The 23,250-nt window shown below is 44.8% G+C and overlaps 1 protein-coding gene across 2 annotated transcripts in view; it reads right to left on the bottom strand.

Moving 5' to 3' along the window:
• Positions 1-20,351, bottom strand: part of NARS2 (asparaginyl-tRNA synthetase 2, mitochondrial) — a 41,815-nt gene extending 21,464 nt beyond the window's left edge. The window contains exons 1-6 of one of the 2 annotated variants that reach the window (XM_083609970.1): positions 20,162-20,351; positions 16,660-16,838; positions 14,565-14,674; positions 13,132-13,252; positions 11,003-11,143; positions 5,742-5,822 (exon numbers count right to left, since the gene is read on the bottom strand). In XM_083609970.1, the coding sequence (XP_083466096.1) occupies positions 5,742-5,822; positions 11,003-11,143; positions 13,132-13,252; positions 14,565-14,674; positions 16,660-16,803 (597 nt within the window). In that variant the 5' untranslated portion in view covers positions 16,804-16,838; positions 20,162-20,351. The remainder of the gene's footprint in view (positions 1-5,741; positions 5,823-11,002; positions 11,144-13,131; positions 13,253-14,564; positions 14,675-16,659; positions 16,839-20,161) is intronic. The other variant, XM_083609971.1, reaches the window with a different exon arrangement.
• Between the last annotated feature and the right edge of the window lie 2,899 nt (positions 20,352-23,250).

The raw sequence follows: 23,250 nt of genomic DNA, 5'->3' as shown, positions 1-23,250 counted from the left end.
GCTTAAAGGAAAACTACAACCGTGTCACACATTGTTGTTGTGCACAGACACACTCCTCAAACTTCCTTTTGAACAGCTCTCACGCTAAGCACCAGAAGAACATTTATATTCGGGACAGTTTAAATGCACAGTTCTGCTGGGGGGGTTGGGAGAGTTCCCTTGGAAGTAAGTGATGAAAGAAAGAAAGAAAACCCTCTCTTTGAAGAGCCACAGGTGCTGTTCACAGACATGGAAGGAAGGTTTCGCGTCAGGATGAAAACATCTGTCATAAAAATTAAAACAAAGAGCAACGTTTTCAAGAAGGGGCTTTTCGTTTCCTTGCAACGGCCACCGGTGAAGATTGAAGAAAGCTTTTGGGCACTTGCAAAAGGCAGCGGAGAGGAAACAAAAGGCGAAAAGATGAAATATTGAAGGATTCTTTGGATTTCTTTTTCAAACAATTTGCCTCAAAAGGAACAAGACAATAACACGCCCGCTACGCTGTGGACGCCAGAAAAGGCCCTGGATTGGAAAGGAAAACGAAGATTTCACTCTCCGTTTGCAGAAACGAACAAAACTTTCCATTCAACCGCATCCCTCAGTCACCTGACACACCTAGAGAAATAGGAAAGCCAAATGGGTCTCCCCCTAATATTTCCCCTTCTCCGCCCAAACCTCCATGAGGTGAGATATTTGTAGCAGATGGGGGGGGGCAGAAATACACCAACAGCAAGAGAAAGCCACAGAAAAATCTGAGCTCTTTCTAAAGGGCTGGCTCCATGTTTGATGGGAGAGAAAATGTAGTGTCCTACAGCGGACACTAAAAACTCCTTTTTTGTAACCCAAGGGCCACACTCCATTCCATACAACCTTCTGAGGGCCACATTCCGATGGGGAATGGAGCCAAAAGCCAATGTGGGTGAAACAAGAAGTGTAAATTTAATATTTGTACAGCTGGGGGGAAGACAGAAGTGCCTGGCGTGCTCTGGTCCATGGGGTCACGAAGAGGCGGACATGACTAAATGACAACACAGCTGGGGGGGTAAGGGTTGTTATGGGAGGGTAGTACCTTTGGCGGGGGACATGAGGGGTACAGTGGTACCTCGGGTTAAGAACTTAATTCGTTCCGGAGGTCCGTTCTTAACCTGAAACTGTTCTTAACCTGAGGTACCACTTTACTTAATGGGGCCTCACGCTACTGCCGCGTGATTTCTGTTCTCATCCTGAAGCAAAGTTCTTAAGCTGAGGTACTATTTCTGGGTTAGCGGAGTCTGTAACCTGAAGCGTCTGTAACCTGAAGTACCACTGTAGTTTGTCTACCTTTGGTCCGTGCCCTGAACTCAGCTCTCACCTGTGGCTCCCAGAAGCATGTGACAGCATGTGACAGCGGCCACATCCCAGGAACAGCTTTGACTGGCCAGCTAAACCAGGTGAGGGTAGCCGATAGGTCTCAAAGCCTTGTGAGTTAGGGACTTCCCCTGTGGACAAAGGCGGGCTCTGGCAGATTGAGCAGATGAGACTGAGAGGGGGACGAACGGTCAAGAAGGTGGTTTCTGCATGTGCTGTAGAGGAAAGTGAGGGGTAGATGGGGCTCGTTCACCTGGGAAGACTGCTCATCTAGGGGAAGGAAAACTCTGATCCTAAACCTCTGCTGCCTTGCAGAATATCTGTGGGAGAAGTAAAGGCTAAGGGGTAAACTCTATAGATCTATAGATAGACAGATAGAGGACCCCCCTGGACAGTTAAGTCCAGTCAAAGGTGACTACGGAGTTGCGGCGCTCATCTAGCTTTCAGGCCGAGGAAGCTGACGTTTGTCCACAGACAGGTTTCCGGGTCATGTGGCCAGCACATCTACAGTGGTACCTCGGGCTACAAACGCTTTAGGTTACAGACTCTGCTAACCCAGAAGTAGTACCTCAGGTTAAGAACTTTACCACAGGATGAGAACAGAAATCGCACAGCGGCAGCGGGAGGCCCAATAGGCTAAAGTGGTACCTCAGGTTAAGAATGGACCTCCGGAACGAATAAAGTTCGTAACCAAAGGTACCACTGTAAACCGCTTCTGGCGCAATGGGACATGGTGGCAGAAACCAGAGCTGATGGAAACGCCGTTCATTTTCCCGCCGCAGTGGTAACTATTTGTCTACTTGCGCTGACATGCTTTCGAACTGCTAGGTTGGCAGGAGCTGGGGCAGAGCAACGAGAGCTCACTCCGTTGCAGGGATTCGAACCTCTGACCTTCTGATTTGCAAGCCCAAGAGGCTCAGTGGTTTAGACCAGAGCACCACCCGTGTCCCTTTCGGGGTAAACCCTTCACAAATTCAGAGTTGGATGGCGCCTTGTGGGCCTCCTTCTGGCAACTCCTGCAGCCAAGCTGGTGCCAAACGCCTTGCTCTGCTTTTGTTCGGACCACATCAGCGAGGCCGAGAGGGGTGGGGTCTTGTCAACTGGGTAGCCCAGGATTTCCATACACACTGCCCAGGTGTGCGCCCCGGGAAGATCACTTTGGTGCTGCTAACGGAGCAGTTTGGCTTTACCCCTGGACGTGCACTCCATTGTCTCTTGAGGCAGACAGGTGCCAACAAGGAAGCAAGCAGTGTCCAAGCTAAGTTCATCGCAGTGTTTGATCGTATCCATCACAGAAGACCTTTTACCTCTGGCAGCATGCATTTGGTTCATGTTTAAGAAGAGCATCAATTTTCTGCTTGCCGACAACAAGTAAAAGGCTACTTTCCAACACAAACTGCCCTGTCCATTCTCCATCTAGGCAAGCAAAAGGCATCATCAGAGTTCAAGAACACATCCCAGTCAAGCCAAAACAGAGCGGGACCAGTGAGGAGATGCAGTCTTAGGCACAGTTCTTTTCTTTAAATTTGTTTTTATTAAAGATTCTCCTTTGTTGCAAAACAAACAAAGGGAAAAGTACACACAGTGGTACCTTGGGTTACAGAAGCTTCAGGTTACATACCCTTCAGGTTACAGACTCCGCTAACCCAGAATTAGTAACCCCGGGTTAAGAACTTTACCTCAGGATGAGAACAGAAATTGCGTGGCGGCAGCGGGAGACCCCATTAGCTAAAGTGTTCCCCATTAGCTAACTGTTCTTAACCTGAGGTATAAGAACAGTTTCAGGTTAAGAACGGACCTCCAGAACGAATTAAGTTCTTAGCCCGAGGTACCACTGTACAGTGTCTCCATGTTCAATTTAGAGAGACTTTTATAGTTCGTTTACATTCGGTATGACACACTAATGACATAAGACACTGTGCGGCTGGGGGGAAAGAGGGGAGAGATTATGATTTTTCGTTCTGTTGCACAGTTTTTGTGCAGGGTTTTTGTGTTGGCATCATTTGGGTAGGTCGTTTATTTACATATCTATTTCTTTTTATTGGCTTTGAGAGAATTTGGAGGGTTCAGAGCCTGGTTGGTTGCAGTATGGTTTGTTTGGATGTGTGAAGTTTTGAGAGGCTGTAGGGTCAGATTAGCCATATTGATTCGTATGCTGTTGGGAGTATGCTCTTGAGAGTCCCATGGACTGCAAGAAGATCAAGCCTATCCATTCTGAAGGAAATCAGCCCTGAGTGCTCACTGGAAGGACAGATCCTGAAGCTGAGGCTCCAATACTTTGGCCACCTCATGAGAAGAGAACACTCCCTGGAAAAGTCCCTGATGTTGGGAAAGATGGAGGGCACAAGGAGAAGGGGACGACAGAGGACGAGATGGTTGGACAGTGTTCTCGAAGCTACCAGCATGAGTTTGACCAAACTGCGGGAGGCAGTGGAAGACAGGAGTGCCTGGCGTGCTCTGGTCCATGGGGTCACGAAGAGTCCGACAGGACTAAACAACTAAACAAGAACAATGCTGCTGGGAAAGGGATAGGTCATGGTATTGTGTTGTACATTCAATAAAGGGGAGCCACAACAAGGTGCTCCTTCATTTCTCCCTGTGCTACTTTAAATTTGTTGGTTCAGAGGGCCAGACAGAGAGAATTTGACTCCTGGGTCTGATTTCCCCCACCCCAAATTTAGAGAACAGTTTGATCAAGCTTCTGCTCCAATGTAAGCTTTAAACACCTAATGCTACTCACAAAATACCTGTTACTTTTCACATCCTCTCCCTTATTATTACTCGAAGGGGAATGGATGGCAGATGGCTTTAGTAAATCCTCTCTGCTTCTTGGGGTGAAAGCGCCGTCAATACACAACAGAAAAGCTTGGAGCAGGGGAAGGCTTTGGAGACTAACTCCAGGCATAAAGAACAACCCCCAGTCGATACCTGTTTTGTGCTTTCCTCTAAGTGATAGAACAATGATTCCCTTTGATGTCTGCCTTCCTGGTCCTCTCCTTTAAGCTCTAAGGAGGCATTTGGCTTTAGGGCAAACAAAAAAGGTTTTATTTGCTACTAACCTTTATTACTGAGGGGACACGGGTGGCGCTGTGGGTTAAACCACAGAGCCTAGGACTTGCTGATCAGAAGGTTGGCGGTTTGAATCCCCGCGACGGGGTGAGCTCCCGTTGCTTGGTCCCTGCTCCTGCCAACCTAGCAGTTCAAAAGCATGTCAAAGTGCAAGTAGATAAATAGGTACCACTCTGGCAGGAAGGTAAACAGCATTTCCGTGCGCTGCTCTGGTTCGCCAGAAGTGGCTTGGTCATGCTGGCCACATGACCCGGAAGCTGTACACCGGCTTCCTCGGCCAATAAAGCGAGATGAGGGCCGCAACCCAAGAGTCGGTCATGACTGGACCTAATGGTCAGGGATCCCTTTACCTTTACCTTTATTATTATTATTTTTTGCAGGAATTTCACTCCCCCTCCTGCAAAAGGGACACAGAGGCAGGGATCACTGGCCACTTTGCTCACCCCACGGGATACCTGCAAAGATGCCTCTGGAGGGATTTTGGAGAAGACGTTCAGTGCGATGTGTCACACCGCGATGCTCTTCAAACTGTGTTGATGCTTCCCTAGGTTTCAAAACCAGTTTGTTGTGTGACACTATTGCTGGTGGGAATCACACATACACACAGGCTACTTACGGGACCGCCTCTCCTGGTATGTCCGATGGAGGACCTTACCGTCTTCAAATAAAAACATCTTGGAGATCCCGGGCCACAGGGAGGTTAGGCTTGCCTCAACCAGAGCCAGGGCTTTTTCGGCCATGGCCCCAATCTGGTGGAACGCTCTGTCACAAGAGACTAGGGCTCTGTGGGACTTGATATCTTTCTGCAGGGCCTGCAAGACAGAGCTGTTCCACCAGGCTTTTGGCCAAGGCAGTCTGACCCCCTCCTCCTGTAATCCCTCATAGAATGTCTAACCCAATGGTTGCCATTAATTTGACTCTGAATTGATTTTAGAATGAATTGATTTTAGAATGTATTTTAATTCATTGATTGTGATTTTATGTAAACTGTTATTTTTACTGTTGCTAGCTGCTCTGAGCCTAGCTTCGGCTGGGGAGGGTGGGATTTAAAGAATTTATTATTATTATTATTTGCACAAAGACTAAACAAAAAATGAGGAAATCTTCTGCACGTGTAACAAGTCAGATGGGGTTTGGGGATCCTGTACCAAGAGAGAATGTGGCTCCTCAGGCAAAAAAAGAAACCAAGAAGAAAAAGTCGGTCCCCAAAGAGGCTGGGTGGCCATCTGTCAGGGATGCTTTAGTTGAGATACCTGAATTGCAGGGGGTTGGACTAGATGACCCTCGGGATCCCTTCCAACTCCCTGATTCTGGCTTATTTATTCCTGAATTATCAAGGGCCTTACCTCTACTTGAAAGATTTCCCCGGCTCCTTCACAGTCGTTTGAAGTAATTATCGGCGTGTGAACATGCAAATATCCGTTATCCTAAAAATAAAAAGTGATTTGAGAAGGGGGAAAAGTTACAAGTTACTGATGGACGACTTGAACGTCTGCCCAGATATAAGACTGAACGTGGCATACTAGAGTATCGGGACCCGAGTTCAGATCCCCACTCACCCACAAAGCTTACTGGGTAAACGTGGGGCAGCCTCTCACTCTCAGGCTAACCTACCTCTCAGGGTTGCGGTGGGGATTAAATGAGGGGCAAAGAACCATGTACATACGTCCCCTTGAGCTCCTTGGAGGTAGGGTGGAAGAGAAATGTAATTTAAAGAGGGCGGGGGAGACATGCAGGCTCAGATTATCCAAACCTGCACTTGCAAACTAACCACATTCAAACATAGTGCTTGGGAAATAAGAAGGCAACAGGATGTGAGACTAGGGAGGTCTTTGGTCTAATCCATCACGGCCCTTCTCACGTTCTCCCCCATTGTTTATCATCAGTAGACAGCAATTTAGAGGTAGACTGCCATTAAAGCTGGAGGCTCCATTTAGCCACCATGGTTTGTAGCCAAATGCCCTCAGGCTTCCCGGAATCATCCTGCTGGCTATTATTAAAAACAGGAGGCCAGACAAGATGGAGCTTGATCCAGCAGGGCTTTTTTTGTGCCAAGGGAGACAGACCCATCAGTGGAGAGAGGCTGGACTTTAAATGGAGCTTTGCCAGGACTCTGGAATAACTTCCCAGAGTAAGTCCACTTCTATGTCTCCCCTGGGTCTTACAAATAAATGAAAACATGCCTCTCTCTGGTCACTGCTTGCAAATCAGCCCCACCCCCTCCAATCCGCATTTGGTTTTTATTTTTTAAAGTTCACTTTGTTGTGTTGTTGTTTTTTGCACTGGAGATATCTTGAATGCTTTGATAACCAATCCCCAAACCTCAACAACGTGGAGAAATAGTGCTTAAAGAAAAAATATTTTGTGTGTGTATTGCTTCCAACTCTACAATTCAAGGATACTTCCCTATGCAAGCACAGAATCTGCCTGCAGAGAGATCTCTAGGAGACCTGGCAAAGCCTTACAGAGAGAGTCAAGGCCATTATTCCTCCTTCTTCTTAGGCGATCACTCATAGCCGAGTAAGATTGTTTTCCATGAACACGATCTTAGCAGTGAGTCCGCAAGTGGCTGTGAAGGTCAATTCTGGATCCACGCGTCCTTCCACAGTGGGGACATAGGTTTCTTGGCCGGTGTTGATCGCGGTGAGGGTGTGCCAAGTGTGGCTTCCTCTTAACACGTTTCTCCCTTTTGTCCTGAGTTTGAGCATCTTCAAAGCCCATGACACCTTAATACAGTGGTACCTCGGGTTAAGAACTTACCATATTTTTCGCTCTATAAGACACAAAAATATTCTGAATCTCAGAAGCCAGAACAGCAAGAGGGATCGCTGCACAGTGAACGCAGTAATCCCTCTTGCTGTTCTGGCTTCTGTGATAGCTGCGCAGCCTGCATTCGCTCCATAGGATGCACACACATTTCCCCTTACTTCTTAGGAGGGAAAAAGTGAGTCTTATAGAGCAAAAAATATGGTAATTCGTTCCGGAGGTCCGATCTTAACCTGAAACTGTTCTTAACCTGAAGCACCACTTTTGCTAATGGGGCCTCCTGCTGCCGCCACGCCGCCAGAGCACGATTTCTGTTCTCATCCTGAAGCAAAGTTCTTAACCTGAGGCACTATTTCTGGGTTAGTGGAGTCTGTAACCTGAAGCGTTTATAACCTGAAGCGTCTGTAACCCGAGGTACCAATGTACTGTCTACACTGACTGGCAGTGAATCTATAGGGTTACAGGCAGGGAGGCTTTCACAGGCCTAGCTGAAGATGCCAGGAATTGAACCTGGGTAAAGGCAAAAAGGTAAAGGACCCCTGGATGGTGAAGTCCAGTCAAAGGCGACTATGGGGTTGCGGTGCTCATCTCTTTTCAGGCCGAGGGAGCCGGCGTTTGTCTGGAGACAGCTTTCCGGGTCATGTGGCCAGCAGGACTAAAGCGCTTCTGGCACAACAGGACACCGTGATGGAAAACAGAGCTCACGGAAACGGCGTTCACTTTCCCGCCGCAGCAGTACCTATTTATCTACTTGCACTGGTGTGCTTTCGAACTGCTAGGTTGGCAGGAGCTGGGACAGAGCAAGGGGAGCTCACCCTGTCGAAGGGATTCGTACCGGCGACCTTCCGATCGGCAAGTCCAAGAGGCTCAGTGGTTTAGACCACAGCGCCACCCGCATCCCTTGAACCTGGGACTTTCTGCATGCAATGTAGATGATCCCCCACTGAATGACAGCCCTTCCCCAAGGCAGTACCTGGTGAACTGTATTTGTAAGGCACCCCGTTTCTTTTTACCTCTATCACATCTGAATCCTTTTTTTGGGATTATGCTTGGTGTCTCCCCCTTATGGCAAGACATACTGCATTACAGCAATGGAGTCAAACTCTGCATTTGCATATGTCTAAATTAGCAAGCCTGTTTATTTCGTAAAATTTATACACTGCTTGATTGTAAAAAAAAAAAATACAAAATACAAAAACAAAACCTCAAAGTGGTTTACAAAAAGGATAAAGCAATCTGCTCAGTCTCTGGTGCAGGAAGACTGAAAACCAGGAGCAGAAGGCATTGCAGGAATCACTTGCAAATAAAATCTGTTTCTTCTGGATATACCGAAAAAGTTGGTTAATTCATGTATGCATGCAATGGCGGCAGCAAGAACGAACAGAAATGGAAAGGGGAGGAAGGAAGAATTAAAATTATTAAAATGACGGGAGTTTGTGGAACTGGCAAAGCTAACCGCAAAGATTAGAGACCAAAAAGAACGATAACATTCTTTGAGGATTGGAAACCGTGTGCAGAATATCTAAAGAACTATTATAGCTGCATGAAAACAATACGAGCGACAGTAGAAAAACATTAAGGCTAATAATCTAGAGTGCTTATATGGAGTGCTGCAAGTTAAAATATGCAGCATTTGAAGGATAAACATAGAACACCATGGAAGAGGGGGATGGGAAGTCAATGGATAAATAAAAGGTATTGTTGGTGGTAAAGTATGCAGACTTTTGAAAACTAAATAAAGAAAAAATTTAAAAATCAGTTTTTTTATCCATCTGGAGTAATAAACACACAAATACTGCCACCCAGTGGTCAGAGACTGCATACTGCCTACAAAATTTTTTACACATCACTCGGGAAGACAGGCGAACTAATGCCAGTGTACTGGAAGAAGCAAAGATCACCAGTGTTGAAACAATGATTCTTCAACATCAACTTTGTTGGACTGGTCATGTTGTGCGGATGCCTGATGATCGTCTTCCAACCCAACTACTCTATTCTGCACTCAAAAATGGAAAGCGTAATGCTGGTGGTCAACAAAAAACATTTAAAGACTCTCTCAAGGCAAATCTAAAAGATATATAGTATAAACACTGACAAGTGGGAAACACTGGCCTGCGTGTGCTCCAATTGGAGAACAGCCTTTACCAAAGGTGTCGTGGGCTTTGAAGACACTCGAACTCAGGACGAAAGGGAGAAACGTGCTAAGAAGAAGGCATGCTTGGCAAACCCTCACCGTGATCAACTCCCGCCCGGAAACCAACGTCCCCACTGTGGAAGGACGTGTGGATCCAGAATTGGCCTCCACAGTCACTTACGGACTCACTGTTAATATCATGTTTATGGAAGACAATCTCATTCGGCTACGAGTGATCGCCAAAGAAGAAAGAAGATTACTGGGGGGAAATAATACATATCTCATCAACACTTCTTTATTTTATGTACAACCTTTAACAACAGAAAACACATCCAAGACAAAGCAGTATATAACAAAACTTTGAGTCTCATATTTTTGTTTGTACTGATTCTTCTCAGATGCCCTTATTTTACTATTCCTTAATATTTGTCTCCTTCTTTTGGTTCCTTAACCTTAATCTCTTAGGTCCCATATATATCTTTAACCATTTTTCAATTAATGCCCTCACCTCCCTCCCTCTAAACCCGTTGCTTCCCTTCACCCATGTGCGATCTTCTTTACATACTGTTGTTGTTGTTTTTTGCGTTAACAGGTGTTTATATTTGTTGTTCCGTATTTGTTTTAATATCATCCTATAACCTTGCACCCTTTAAACTATTTAAAAGAAATGATACATATCAAAATACATGCCAATCATAAACTAATGAAAAGTAGTCCCTTCGTTAGAGATGTCATTTCCCCCAAACCACGCTGACCTTCCCGCACACCTGAGGATGTGAGGTCAGGTGTGGGGCAGGTAAGGTTGTGGCTGGATCAGCTGGAGAGGGAATGCTTTCTGCATGTGCTCAAAGACACTCTTCATCAATGCACATTGCAGGTGCAAGCTCCGGCTAGCTGCAAGGTTCGGCTCAAGTGATTGGATTGGATTCACTTGAGCCGAACCTTGCAGCTTTACCTTTCCTGATTTATGAGGCAAATCAGCATGATCTGGGTAAATTCTTAGGTCTGAAGAGTGTCTTTGAGCACGTGCAGAAAGCACTTCCTCACTGCTGGCTACACAAAATTAACGCGCACATTGGGGACTTCAAAGAGGAGCTCTTCCAGGCTTCACAAGCGAGACCCCTGGCACTCCTGATGTTCTAAATTTTAAGCACTGTCTCCTATACATCGTCTCCTATACACAGCATTATATCTGTAAGATTCTCTTCTTGAGTGGATCAGCTGGAGAAACGGATTGAAATGTGAATCTGTGCAGGAGGCCTTTTGTGTCGAATAACTTTGTCCAATATATGGCATATAAAAGATGTTTACTCACACATTCAGTTCACAGATGAATCCCTGAAGGCAGACTTAGTTACAGAGTATATACATGTGGAATCTATCCCATATGGAGATAGTTCCTTTGTCCTCTGTTGGCTGAAAGCCAACAGAGCATCTCTAGCTAAAAAGCTCCTGGTCCAGCGATGGAGAAGGTCAGAGAGCAAGCATTAAAAACAAGGAAGTGTGCTGCGTGCCTTGCCTTCTTGTTACCTGGGCAGGTAAGGTCACACTCACCTCTAGTCACATGCAAAGGAAGTATGTCCCAGGCAGGAGGAAACAGGAAGTTTTCGAGTGGCTGGACCAAACATCCCTTTGCATGTCCACTCTAGGAAAACAAGGAATGTTGTACTTGACTGCTCTCTATGTATCACATCCCACACGGGGTACCTTGAAAAAGGAGTGAATTGCAGCCGTGGCTTCGCTGCGGAGTCTCAGGAGAGCGCCCAAGGAATTGGTTCTGCATCGGACGTGAGGGAACTGCCTGAGGTAATCCAGTGGGTGATGTGTTTTGTACTTCAGTGGGAATGCCTGGATGGGGAGGCAAGGAAGAGATGGCAGAGTAAGCTCAACTTTACGACTCACTTGCATCCCCTGGTAGAAAAGGCAGCATGGACAGATGGGCAAAATGAGTGATTAACAAGGAAATGGGTGGGGGGAAGAACCTCAACCTTCAACTTTCCGAAAACATTTATTTCTAGGCAGCTGGGAATTCTGCCGTAAAAATTTGATTGAATTTACTTACATAGCTATAGCTCCCTTCGCAAACCATCTTACAGTAATGAATATAAATCTTCATCTAAAGATCCAACAATAATTATAAATTATTTCTGAGTAAGAATCATTATTAGAGACTAGAATCATTATCAGAGGTGGTCCCATCTAAGAAGTAAAACAATCAACATGGTGTAAGAGGAAACAATCATACTCAGGGCCAGTTTGGAGAGAAGATGGACTGGATTTTCAATTAACAATCCTCTTGTTTTAAATATCTATTTTTAAATTATGATTCTATCATTCCTGTATTGGTTTGCTGGTCTCATTGGTGCTGTTGTGTTAGTTTTCAATAGTTTAAATATGGATGTTTGCTATTTGAAAATAGTTTTATGTTTGTTGTGAGCTGCCTTGAGAAAACTATGTCTTGAAAGGCGGGATAGAAATCTCTGAAATGAATGAAGGCAAAGGAAATATTCACCCAAAAAGGATAAATAATTTCTGAGCCATAAAACTCAAGAAGCTCATGTTTGTTGTTTAGTCGTGTCCGACTCTTCGTGACCCCACGGACCAGAGCACGCCAGGCACTCCTGTCTTCCACTGCCTCCCACAGTTTGGTCAGACTCATGTTAGTAGCTTCAAGGAACACTGTCCAACCATCTCGTCCTCTGTCGTCCCCTTCTCCTTGTGCCCTCCATCTTTCCCAACATCAGGGTCTTTTCCAGGGAGTCTTCTCTTCTCATGAGGTGGCCAAAGTATTGGAGCCTCAGCTTCACGATCTGTCCTTCCAGTGAGCACTCAGAGCTGATTTCCTTAAGAATGGATAGGTTTGATCTTCTTGCAGTCCATGGGACTCTCAAGAGTCTCCTCCAGCCCCATAATTCAAAAGCATCAATTCTTCGGCGATCAGCCTTCTTTACGGTCCAGCTTTCACTTCCATACATCACTACTGGGAAAACCATAGCTTTAACTATACGGACCTTTGTTGGCAAGGTGATGTCTCTGCTTTTTAAGATGCTGTCTAGGTTTGTCATTGCTTTTCTCCCAAGAAGCAGGTGTCTTTTAATTTTGTGGCTGCTGTCACCATCTGCAGTGACCATCTGCAGTGATCATGTTTATAAGCTCATGTTTATTCACCCTTAATTTGAATTTATTCTGATCAGCTCTTTCAGCACACTGACCAGCAGACTGGGAGGTCACCCAGGTGCTGTAGCCCTGAGGCACAACCATTTCAAATAATATACCCTGAGAAAACCAAAGAGAACACCTGTGCAGTTTAAAATATGGCTTAGCAGCTGTAATCCTGTAAAAATTCTCTGCAAAATAAGTCCTGCTGTGTTTAATGAGGTTGACTCCCAGGGAAACAGGCATCAGGTTGCAGCTTGAGTTTCCTACGATGACGAAAAAGCATAAATTTATAAACCAGGCATATCCTGCAGTTGGGAAGAGTTGCACTTACTGCTGCAGATTTCATATGTGGTGGACTTGTAAAAGAGTATTGGGAAACGATTCATAATAAATTGAAAAAACGTTTAGAGAAGATTAGAAAACGTTCATTGAGTACATGGGAAATAACAGCTGAAAACGTTGGCAGCATTAAGATAAAATCAACAGTGTAAATGAGTTACGATGGAGGTAATAACGGAATGTTGAATTGTACAGTTTCTGTAAAATGTGCAGGGAATTATATGTAAAATGAACCATGGAAAGAGAAGAAGGGAAGTCATTAGTATCTTAAGGATCTAAAAACGAATACTTACAATTGTAAAACAGAAAATTTAATTAAAAAATTACGTTGCACTTACCAGGACATCGCAAGGGCCCACCACACGAATGTTCTCTGCAGCCAGCTCGACATTTTGACGTTTATGAGGACTTTTTATCAGTTTCCCTTGCACTTCGACAGAACTTCCAAACGTCAGCTCACTGGGGGAAGGCAATCAATTGTTCATAATGTGAATTTAAGACAGCAGGCCATTTTCATACTTTTTATAAATAAATACCGTATTTTTTGCTCTATAAGACTCACTTTTTCCCTCCTAAAAAGTAAGGGGAAATGTGTGTGCGTCTTATGGAGCGAATGCAGGCTGCGCAGCTATCCCAGAAGCCAGAACAGCAAGAGGGATTGCTGCTTTCACTGCGCAGCGATCTCGCTTGCTGTTCTGGCTTCTGAGATTCAGAATATTTTTTTTCTTGTTTTCCTCCTCCAAAAACTAGGTGCGTCTTATGGTCTGGTGCGTCCTATAGAGCGAAAAATACGGTAAATGAGATTTTATTAAAGCTTTTTCATGACACGATAAAATAAGAGAAACTAATCTAAGTAAAAACAAAAGCAAAGAGAGAAAGAGAAAACACCTAAGGAACCTGGGAAAAACTAGGGGAAAAAGATTTAAAATTTACCGCATGTTACTGAAGGACATTTTTTATGAAAATGATATATAGGTGGCATAAATTAGCTGGGGGGGGGGGACATGGGTGGCACTGTGGTCTAAACCACAGCCTCTCGAGGTTGCCAATTGGAAGGACGGCGGTTCGTATCCCGGCAGTGGGGTGAGCTCCCGTTGCTCTGTCCCAGCTCCTGCCAACCTAGTAGTTTGAAAGCACACCAGTGTAAGTAGATAAATAGGTACACTCTGGGTGGCTTTCAACAGAACATTAAAAACAGAATAAAACTTCAAACATTAAAAACTTCCCTAAACAGGGCTGCCTTCAGATGTCTTCTAAAAGTTGGACAGTTGTTTACTTCCTTGACATCTGATGGAAGGGCATTCCATATATAGATAGATGGATAGATAGATAGATAAAAAAGTTCAACAACTTTTGGAGTGTCCTGGTTTTTACTTTTTGAAATACAGCAACTCTAAGGTATAGGGAGAAATCAGAACACAGTGGTACCTCGGGATACATACGCTTCAGGTTACATACGCTTCAGGTTATAGACTCCACTAACCCAAAAATAGTACCTCGGGTTTAGAACTTTGCTTCAGGATGAGAACAGAAATCGCGCAGTGGCAGCAGGAGGCCCCATTAGCTAAAGTGGTGCTTCAGGTTAAGAACAGTTTCAGGTTAAGAACGGACCTCCGGAACAAATTAAGTTATTAACCCGAGGTACCACTGTATGTAGTGGAAAAGAATGTAATAAAATGTAGGGGAGGGGAAGGGGAGTCTATATTAATTGCATGCTTTTTATATTTGAAATATTGCTATTGCTTCAAGTTTTAAGTAAACATGGAAAAACCTGGGTCCCAATCCTGGGTCAGCGACCACCTGCAGGTTCTCCAATGAGGAGCCGTCGTTCATGTGAACAAAGAGAACGTCTTTCTGGGAGCGGACAGAACGGACCCAACCCTGGAAGCAGAGAAGAGAGAGAGGAGAAGCTTGAATCAATCAGACATTTCTTCAGCCTTCCTGTCAAGTCAGCGAAGAAGGACCAATGAAATACCGTGAAAATCCGTGAAACAAGAAGCAATCGACTATAAATATTATCTTGTGGAAATCAACTAAAAATCAAAAACCTTAAGGGGAAAAAATTAGAAAAACCTAAAATAGAACAAAGCCTTAATGGGACACCAGCTACAAACCTCGTTTCACTGAACTATTCTGTTTCCTCAGAAGGAAATAGAAAATTCATAAACTTTAAATGACCAAAATTCTATTTTAGGTTTTTCTAAATTTTTCCCCCTTAAGCTTTTTGATTTTTAGTTGATTTCCACAAGATAATATTTATAGTCGATTGCTTCTCGTTTCAGGGATTTTCACGGTATTTCATTTGTTTTGTACAATTTCTCAGCTCCGTGACTGTCTTTTTTCTATTAGCGAAGAAGGACCTAGCTATGACCCTGGGGAAATCAAGAACAGCCACATTCGTTTGTAGCAGGAGTCAGCAACCTAAGGCCCATGGGCCACTAGCGGGCCACGGGGGTCGTTTCACTAGCCCACGAGCCACCCCCGAACCGAGCCGCCTGCTTGGCGAGTCCCCGCGCACTGTGCTAAACTGGTGCAGCGTGGCGACTCGCTTCTGCGGTGCCGAAAATCGCGTCTGCGCAGGCACAGGAAATTGCGGGGGCGCGAGCTCACTCTGGCCCACGGAGAGATCTCTGCTGGAGTGAACTGACCCAGGCAAGGTAAACCTGTAAAGGTAAAGGGACCCCTGACCATTAGGTCCAGTCGCGGACAACTCTGGGGTTGCAGCACTCATCTCGCTTTATTGGCCGAGAGAGCAGGCGTACAGTTTCCGGGTCATGTGCCCAGCATGACTAAGCTGCTTCTGGCAAACCAGAGCAGCGCACGGAAACGCCGTTTACCTTCCCGCTGGAGCAGTACCTATTTCTCTACTTGCACTTTGGTGTGCTTTTGAATTGCTAGGTTGGCAGGAGCTGGGACCGAGCAACGGGAGCTCACCCAGTCGTCCACGACTGGACCTAATGGTCAGGGGTCCCTTTACCTTTACCTTGGTGTTGAATATATGCTATATGCTAATTTATGGACCTAATAGGTATCTAAAGCCATTTGCACATGCAACCAGTCCATGCAGAATGTAGGCACCCTATACATAGAAAGGAGCGAAACAGTGATATTTTAGGGAGCAGGCTAGCAGGCAGGGTCCATGACTTACATCATGGGAGGCTACACAACACAAAACACTGTTGCTGTATGTAGGTTTTATTTTATTTGTTTTTCATCTTATATTTTGGAAATGTACGTCCAGGTTTTTTTCCCCTTTAATTTTTTTTGGGGGGCCCCAAGAGAGTGGGACCCTAAGCTATAGCTTGTTTAGCTTATACTTAAATCTGGCACTGAACATGCATAGTCCTGAGCTCCTCAGAGTAAGGACAGGGTAAATGTATGGTTTTCCCAGTAGTGAGAGCTGGACCATAAAGAAGGCTGATCACCGAAGAATGGATGCTTTTGAATTATGGTGCTGGAGGAGACTCTTGAGAGTCCCATGGACTGCAAGAAGATCAAACTGATCCATTCTGAAGGAAATCAGCCCTGAGTGCTCACTGGAAGGACAGATCATGAAGCTGAGGCTCCAATACTTTGGCCACCTCATGAGAAGAGAAGACTCCCTGGAAAAGACCCTGATGTTGGGAAAGATGGACGGCACAAGGAGAAGGGGACGACAGAGGACGAGATGGTTGGACAGTGTTCTTGAAGCTACCAGCATGAGTTTGACCAAACTGCGGGAGGCCGTGGAAGACAGGAGTGCCTGGCGTGCTCTGGTCCAGGGGGTCACGAAGAGTCGGACATGACTAAACAACAACAACAAAAATGTGTGGCGAGATACAAAACAAGCTTCCAAACTAGCCCTCTCCCTCGCTTGCCGTACCCACCTGGACTTTAATGTCCTGCCCTGCTGGGTCTCGGACTTCCAGCGCTTCTCGAACTCGGAGCAGTTTGGGAGTTGCCGCATGCTTGGGGCAGGGAGCAGAGGAACAGCGGCGGAGAAACAGGCGCACGCAACGCGCCCCAAACATCCTCGCTCAGCTCCTTCTTTCAGCCGCTTGCAACCCTGCAAAAAACAAAAACCCGAAAGACCCAAGACCCCTTTGGTTACTCAGTTGTGCACAGGGGGGAAAGGTCTTCTGATATGATCAAACACTGCGATGAACTCAGCTAGGAACTCTGCCTGTTGTGGACCTAATAGCTATTCAGAACCAAAGACCCTGGCAAGATTACCAGCAAGACGTTATAGGTGAAACATTTATCAGAGAGCGGGACATATATAGTGTCTATGTAAAAGAATATTGTCAAAAGATCAATCTGTCGGCAGGTACTGACTGAACTTTGGTGTGCAAATAGGATAATTTTATTAAATAAAATGGATAGTAAATTAAATAATAGTCATACCTCGGGTTACAGACACTTCGGGTTGCGCGATTTTGGGTTGCGCACTGCGCCAAACCTGGAAGTACCAGAACTGGGTTTCGGCGCATGCGCATAAGCGCTAAATCGCACTTTGCCCATGTGCAAAAATGCCAAATTGTGACCTGTGCGGGCGCGCACACGGCACTGCGGGTTGCGAACGTGCTTCCCGCACGGATCACATTCGCAACCCGAGCGTCCACTGTACTGAGAAAGTAAAGTTTAAGCATGTGTTTAGGTAATTCAATTTGGGAACGCAAGGGGGAGATCGGAAGTCTCGCAAAATTTAATTACAAATGGGTGTACAAAGCAAGTATGAATAATTGTTTATTTTTTATTTTGCCTATAACATCTATTGTACATTTTGTTATAAAGTTTTAAATCAATAAAGCATATAACAAAAAAAGAATAAAAAAAAGAACCAAAGACCCTTTAATTCATCTGGAAGGGTTTAATAACAGGTTTGGTTGGCATGCATATATATGGTATGACAAGGTAAAAATTCATAAAGGTTTCAAAAACCATATTGTTAGGAAAGCACTATATAATGTTTGGATTCGGTATAAAGATCTGTTGGAAAACAAAACCCCTAGGTGGCTGTCACCAATGGAAGCTAAGGAAGTGAAAAAACTTAATATGGAATCTAAATGGCCAAAATATTGGGAAATTATAGAACAAGAGGAGGGAAAAGTGAAACTACAGAGTTATGAGAAATTGAAGTCTAAAGTAAGAGACTGGCTTCATTATTACCAGATAAATGAAGTATTCAAACAGGACAGGAAAATTGGCTTTCAGGTGGAGAGATCAAAATTAGAAACAGAATTGTTGGAACCCAATACTAAGAATTTGTCAAGAATGTACAACTTGCTGTTGAAATGGAATACACAGGATGAGACGGTTAAATCAGCTATGATTAAATGGGCACAAGACATTGGTCATGACATTATGTTTGCTGACTGGGAACAGTTATGGACCACCGGTATAAAGTTTACGGCATGTAATGCCTTAAGAGAGAATATTATGAAAATGATTTATAGGTGGTACATGACCCCAGTCAAGCTTGCAAAAATCTATCATTTGCCCAATAATAAATGCTGGAAATGTAATGAAACTGAAGGTACTTTCTACCACCTTTGGTGGACGTGCCCAAGGATCAAGGTCTTCTGGGAAATGATCTATAATGAAATGAAAAAGGTTCTTAAGTGTACCTTTCATAAGAAACCAGAGGCCTTTCTCCTGGGCATGGTAGGCCAATTGGTGTCAAGGAAAGATAGGATGTTTTTTATGTATGCTACAACAGCAGCAAGAGTTCTTTTAGCAAAGTATTGGAAGACACAAGAACTACCCACGCTGGAAGAGTGGCAGACGAAGGTGATAGACTATATGGGACTGGCTGAGATGACTGGCAGAATCCGCGACCAAGGAAAAGAGACGGTGGAAGAAGATTGGAAGAAATTTAAAGTTTATCTTAAAAACTGTTGTAAAATTAATGAGTGCTAAAATGTCATGGGTAACGTAAAACAGAATTGCAGCAATAAATGATTGGGTAAGAGTAAAAGGATTAAAGAAAGTGAATTATGAGTAATTGAAATTAGGGGTTGCTGAAAAAGTTTAAAACAGGGATGCAGAAAAGGGAGGTATGGGGAAGTCGTTGAAATAAGGCTTAAGAAAAAGAGGTTATGAAATTATACGTGTTTATATGTTTGTTTGTCTATGTATTGTTAGTTGTAAAGTGTTTTAATTTATGTTGGAAAATCAATAAAAATCTATATATAAAAAAAACAAAGACCCTTTAATTCATGCAGACCTTAATAAAATGATTTTTGTGATTTTAACTCCTGCCTCTTGCAGTGTGTGTGTGTGTGTGTGTGTATATATATATATATATATATATATATATATATATGCTGCAAGCTACCCTGAGTGGTGCATTTATATCTAGGTAGATCTTGTCTTACGCATGGGGTACGCTCCTGGCTATTGTGCACACAAGCAAAATTGCTTAAAGCCAGAACACCCCTTAGAATATTGCAAACATCCCGGAAGTATAACACTAGGCAGCTGCATAATAACATGGATCATTCCCAAAATATAATTATAATTCAGCCTCTTCCATGTGTGCCATAAGTATGCATACAGGCAGTGAGAGGTGCGAGCTTGCCTTGGCCGGGAAATCTCATTTATATTGGGTCGAATTTGAAGCCAACAAGCTCATCTCCTCACCAACACAAAGAAGCCTTTCTCTTTTCTAATCTTTCAAATTTGTAAGCATAGAAAATTCCTTTCTCCCACCACTGACCCCTCCAGATTTCCCACTGCAGGCTTTCAAATCCATTATTCCGAACCTCCCCTCTCCCCAAAATGCTCTTTAGGAGGCCTAGCAAACTGCCTTATACAAAGCCAGACCATTGGTCCACCTACCTTCATAGTGCCTGCACTGACTGGCAGCCGCTCTCCAGGCTTTCAGCCTGGGTTTGCCCCCAGCCGCCCTACCAGCTATTGCACCCGGGACCTTCTGCATACAAAGCAGGTGTTGTGGCGCTGAGTTGCATGCCGCCCTTTGCAAAACGCCTTAGGCAGAGCTTAGTCATTGGTCCACCTACCTCCATAGTGCCTGCACTGACTGGCAGCCGCTCTCCAGGCTTTCACAGCCTGGGTTTGCCCCCAGCCACCCTACCTGCCTATTGCATGCAAAGCAGGTGCCCTGGCGCCGAGCTGCATGCGGCCCTCCGCAAAACGCCTTAGGCAGAGCCTTGCCGTTACCCCCCCCCCCATCTCAATAGTGCATGCACTGGCTGGCAGCATTCTCCGAGGTTTTAGGAAGGAAGACTTTCCCAGCTCTGCTTGGGGTTGCTGGAGATTGCACGGGGGGCCCTTCTGCACGCATGGCAGCTGCCCCACGGAGTTACAGCCCTTCTAACCCACTCAGAGTTGCCCCAGCCCCCTTTGCACGGCCCTCCCCAAACTCACCTCCTCTGCCCCTTTCCCCAGCTTGCTTCCAATCCTCCCCGATGCACACAGACCAATCGGCTGCAAAGCATGCAAAAAACTCATGCAATGCGCACCCGCGTCTTCCCCTGATCTCCCCCTTCCTCCAGAAGGGTCGCCTGGCAGCCAATGGAGGCTGCCGGTTTGCAAAAGCTCAGCCCATCGGAGATAGGGAACTCTTTGCGGAAGTTGCCCCTGGGTCTCTAGCTCTCTCCAGCGCAATGCATGACGGGAGCTGTAGTTCCAGGAGCTCAGCGCGCCCGCTTTCCTTTTCACTGGGAGCAGAGTTTGTTTGGGGGGATGCCACGTGGGAATGGGGACGTCGAAAGCCTTTTAAGCACGCTTCCCCCCGCAGAAATAATTTCTATTAAATATTTTCTTGAATTACAAAAGAACGTGCAATCTCCCCCCCTTGCCCCGATCCTAGAGTCTCTAAGTTGCGTTCCATGTAAAACGATTTTGTATTTAGTAGTATAGGGTTGAAGGTGGAAGCGAGGGGGGGATGAAATGGTGCGTGGTAAACTTAACACACTATTTTTCGTTTTTCAAGCTTGGTAGATAGGGAGAAAAAAGCTTAGCTGCTTTTGCCAGATTGATTTTGTGTTGTACTCGCACTGCAACTTGAGTGCAAATATATGTTTTGTGTGTGTCAAAACAAATTTTTTTTTTCCTTTCCAGTAGCACCTTAAAGACCAACTAAGTTAGTTCTTGGTATGAGCTTTCGTGTGCATGCACACTTCTTCAGTGTATGCACACGAAAGCTCATACCAAGAACTAACTTAGTTGGTCTTTAAGGTGCTACTGGAAAGGAATTTTTTTTTTTGTTTTGACTATGGCAGACCAACACGGCTACCTATCTGTAACTGGTTTTGTGTGTGTGTGTGTGTGTGTGTGTGTGTGTGTGTGTGTGAAGGTTTAATTCAAAAGTTTACTTGCAGAACTTTCTTAAAAGATGAGATATACAGTGGTACCTTGGGTTAAGTACTTAATTCGTTCCGGAGGTCCGTTCTTAACCTGAAACTGTTCTTACCCTGAAGCACCACTTTAGCTAATGGGGCCTCCTGCTGCCGCCGGAGCACGATTTCTGTTCTCATCCTGAAGCAAAGTTCTTAACCTGAAGCACTATTTCTGGGTTAGCGGAGTCTGTAACCTGAAGCGTATGTAACACGAGGTACCACTGTACTCGGAGTCGAGTGTGGATTTCATTATCTTTATTCAGCTCATAGCGGTGAGGAGGAATGGAAGTTCCCCCAGGATGTCTGCTTTATATATATTATTTACACAATGGATCCCACGTGATTGGCTAATTCCGGGATTCACCTGTAGGCCAGTCTGGTTGCAGATTCACTTCCACCTGGAGTTGGATTGGGTGGCTCCTGTGGACCAATCAGACTGCTGCATTTTGGATCCTATTGTTCTAGGACCTATCAGACTGCTGCCTTTTGGATCCTATTCAACTCAGTACATAACAAAACATAACCAAAAAAATGGTAAAGGATACATCCAAACAGTTCTGTATCTTATGCATATCCAGTACAGGCTGAGCATCTTCTTAGAAATAACATAAACTTATAATTTAGGGTGTCAAAAAGTAAAAGCCAGGACACCCCAAAAGTTGAGCTTTTCCCCCCCTAACAGAAACGCCCCAAAACTGAATTTTCGGTTGACTTCTCTAAGATCCAGGACAAAGCACCGCCTTTCGGAAATTCCCCCAGGTATCAATTCTACCTTTGAAACCCCAATAATGCCCAGGTAAACCTGACAGTATGGCAGCCCTATGTAATCAGAGCTGGCAAACATAGCTCTTTCTCACACACAGACTTCTTTGTCTGCATCCCAGGCTCCTTTTCTGCTGGAGCTGTTTCCTCTCCTTCGAAGAGAAATTTTTGCAGGTGTTTACTCCATAAAGCAGGGGTCAGCAAACTTTTTCAGCAGGGGTCCGGTCCACTGTCCCTCAGACCTTGTGGGGGGCTGGATTATATGGGGTGGGGATGAACAAATTGCTATGCCCCACAAATAACCCAGAGGTGCATTTTAAATAAAAGGACACATTCTACTCATTTAAAAACACACTGGTTCCCAGACCGTCCGCGGGCTGGATTTATAAGGCTATCGGGCCAGATCTGGCCCCTGGTCCTTAGTTTGCCTACCCATGCCATAGAGTCTGTAAGAACAACAAAACCAGCCATCACCCCTCCAAGATGGCGAATGTGCAATTCAATATCTTAATCAGCCAATCTAAGGTTACTTGTTATGAACTGAAGTTCTCACCCTGGGCCAGCAGTGGGATACTGTAGATAGTTTTCACTCAGGTCAACATATGCAAATAAGGGATTGAAAGTGACGTTCAGTGATTGGATAGTTACAGAAAGATTGTTACTGTTGCGTTGTAGTGGAGCTCTATTAAGCAGGCTGGCTGAACCCTTCAGTTCAGTTCTGTTCTGGCCTGTGAATAAAGAAGAGCTGTTTGAAGAATCGCTGTGTCGTCTGATATGTTCACCCACAACTTAACATGACTCATCACTTGTTAGCTGCTAGAGAACAACAGTCAGTTAATTATCGACCAGTCAAAGCCCAGAAAGAGCTCTTTTTTAGCTTCAGTGGAACCTCCCCATGTTTAACCCTTTACACCAGGACACAGGTGTTCCCATTTCTGGGTGAATTAAACCAATTATATTTAACATGATCTTCACCTGGTCAACTAGTAAGCTTGGCTGTGTTTACTTTTCCATTACATTTTCTATTTTTATGTTTGGAGTAGAGTAGTTGCTTTGGAAGACGATAATCAGGCATCTGCACAACATGACCAGTCCAACGAAGTTGATGTTGAAGAATCATTGCTTTGACACAGGTGATCTTTGCTTCTTCCAGTACACTGGCATTAGTTCGCCTGTCTTCCCAAGTGATGTGTAAAAATTTTCGGAGACACCGTTGATGGAATCTTTTGAGGAGTTGGAGATGGCATTTATAAGTGGTCCATGTTTCACAAGCATACAGTAAGGTTGGTAGTACAATAGCTCTGTAAACAAGCATTTTGGTTTCCCTGAGAATGTCCCAGTCCTCAAACATGA

Source organism: Podarcis filfolensis, assembly GCF_964270895.1.
Source record: "Podarcis filfolensis genome assembly, chromosome: 4".
Lineage (NCBI taxonomy): Eukaryota > Metazoa > Chordata > Lepidosauria > Squamata > Lacertidae > Podarcis > Podarcis filfolensis.
Note: the sequence above shows the minus strand (reverse complement) of the source record. Positions and strands in the feature narration are given on the sequence as shown.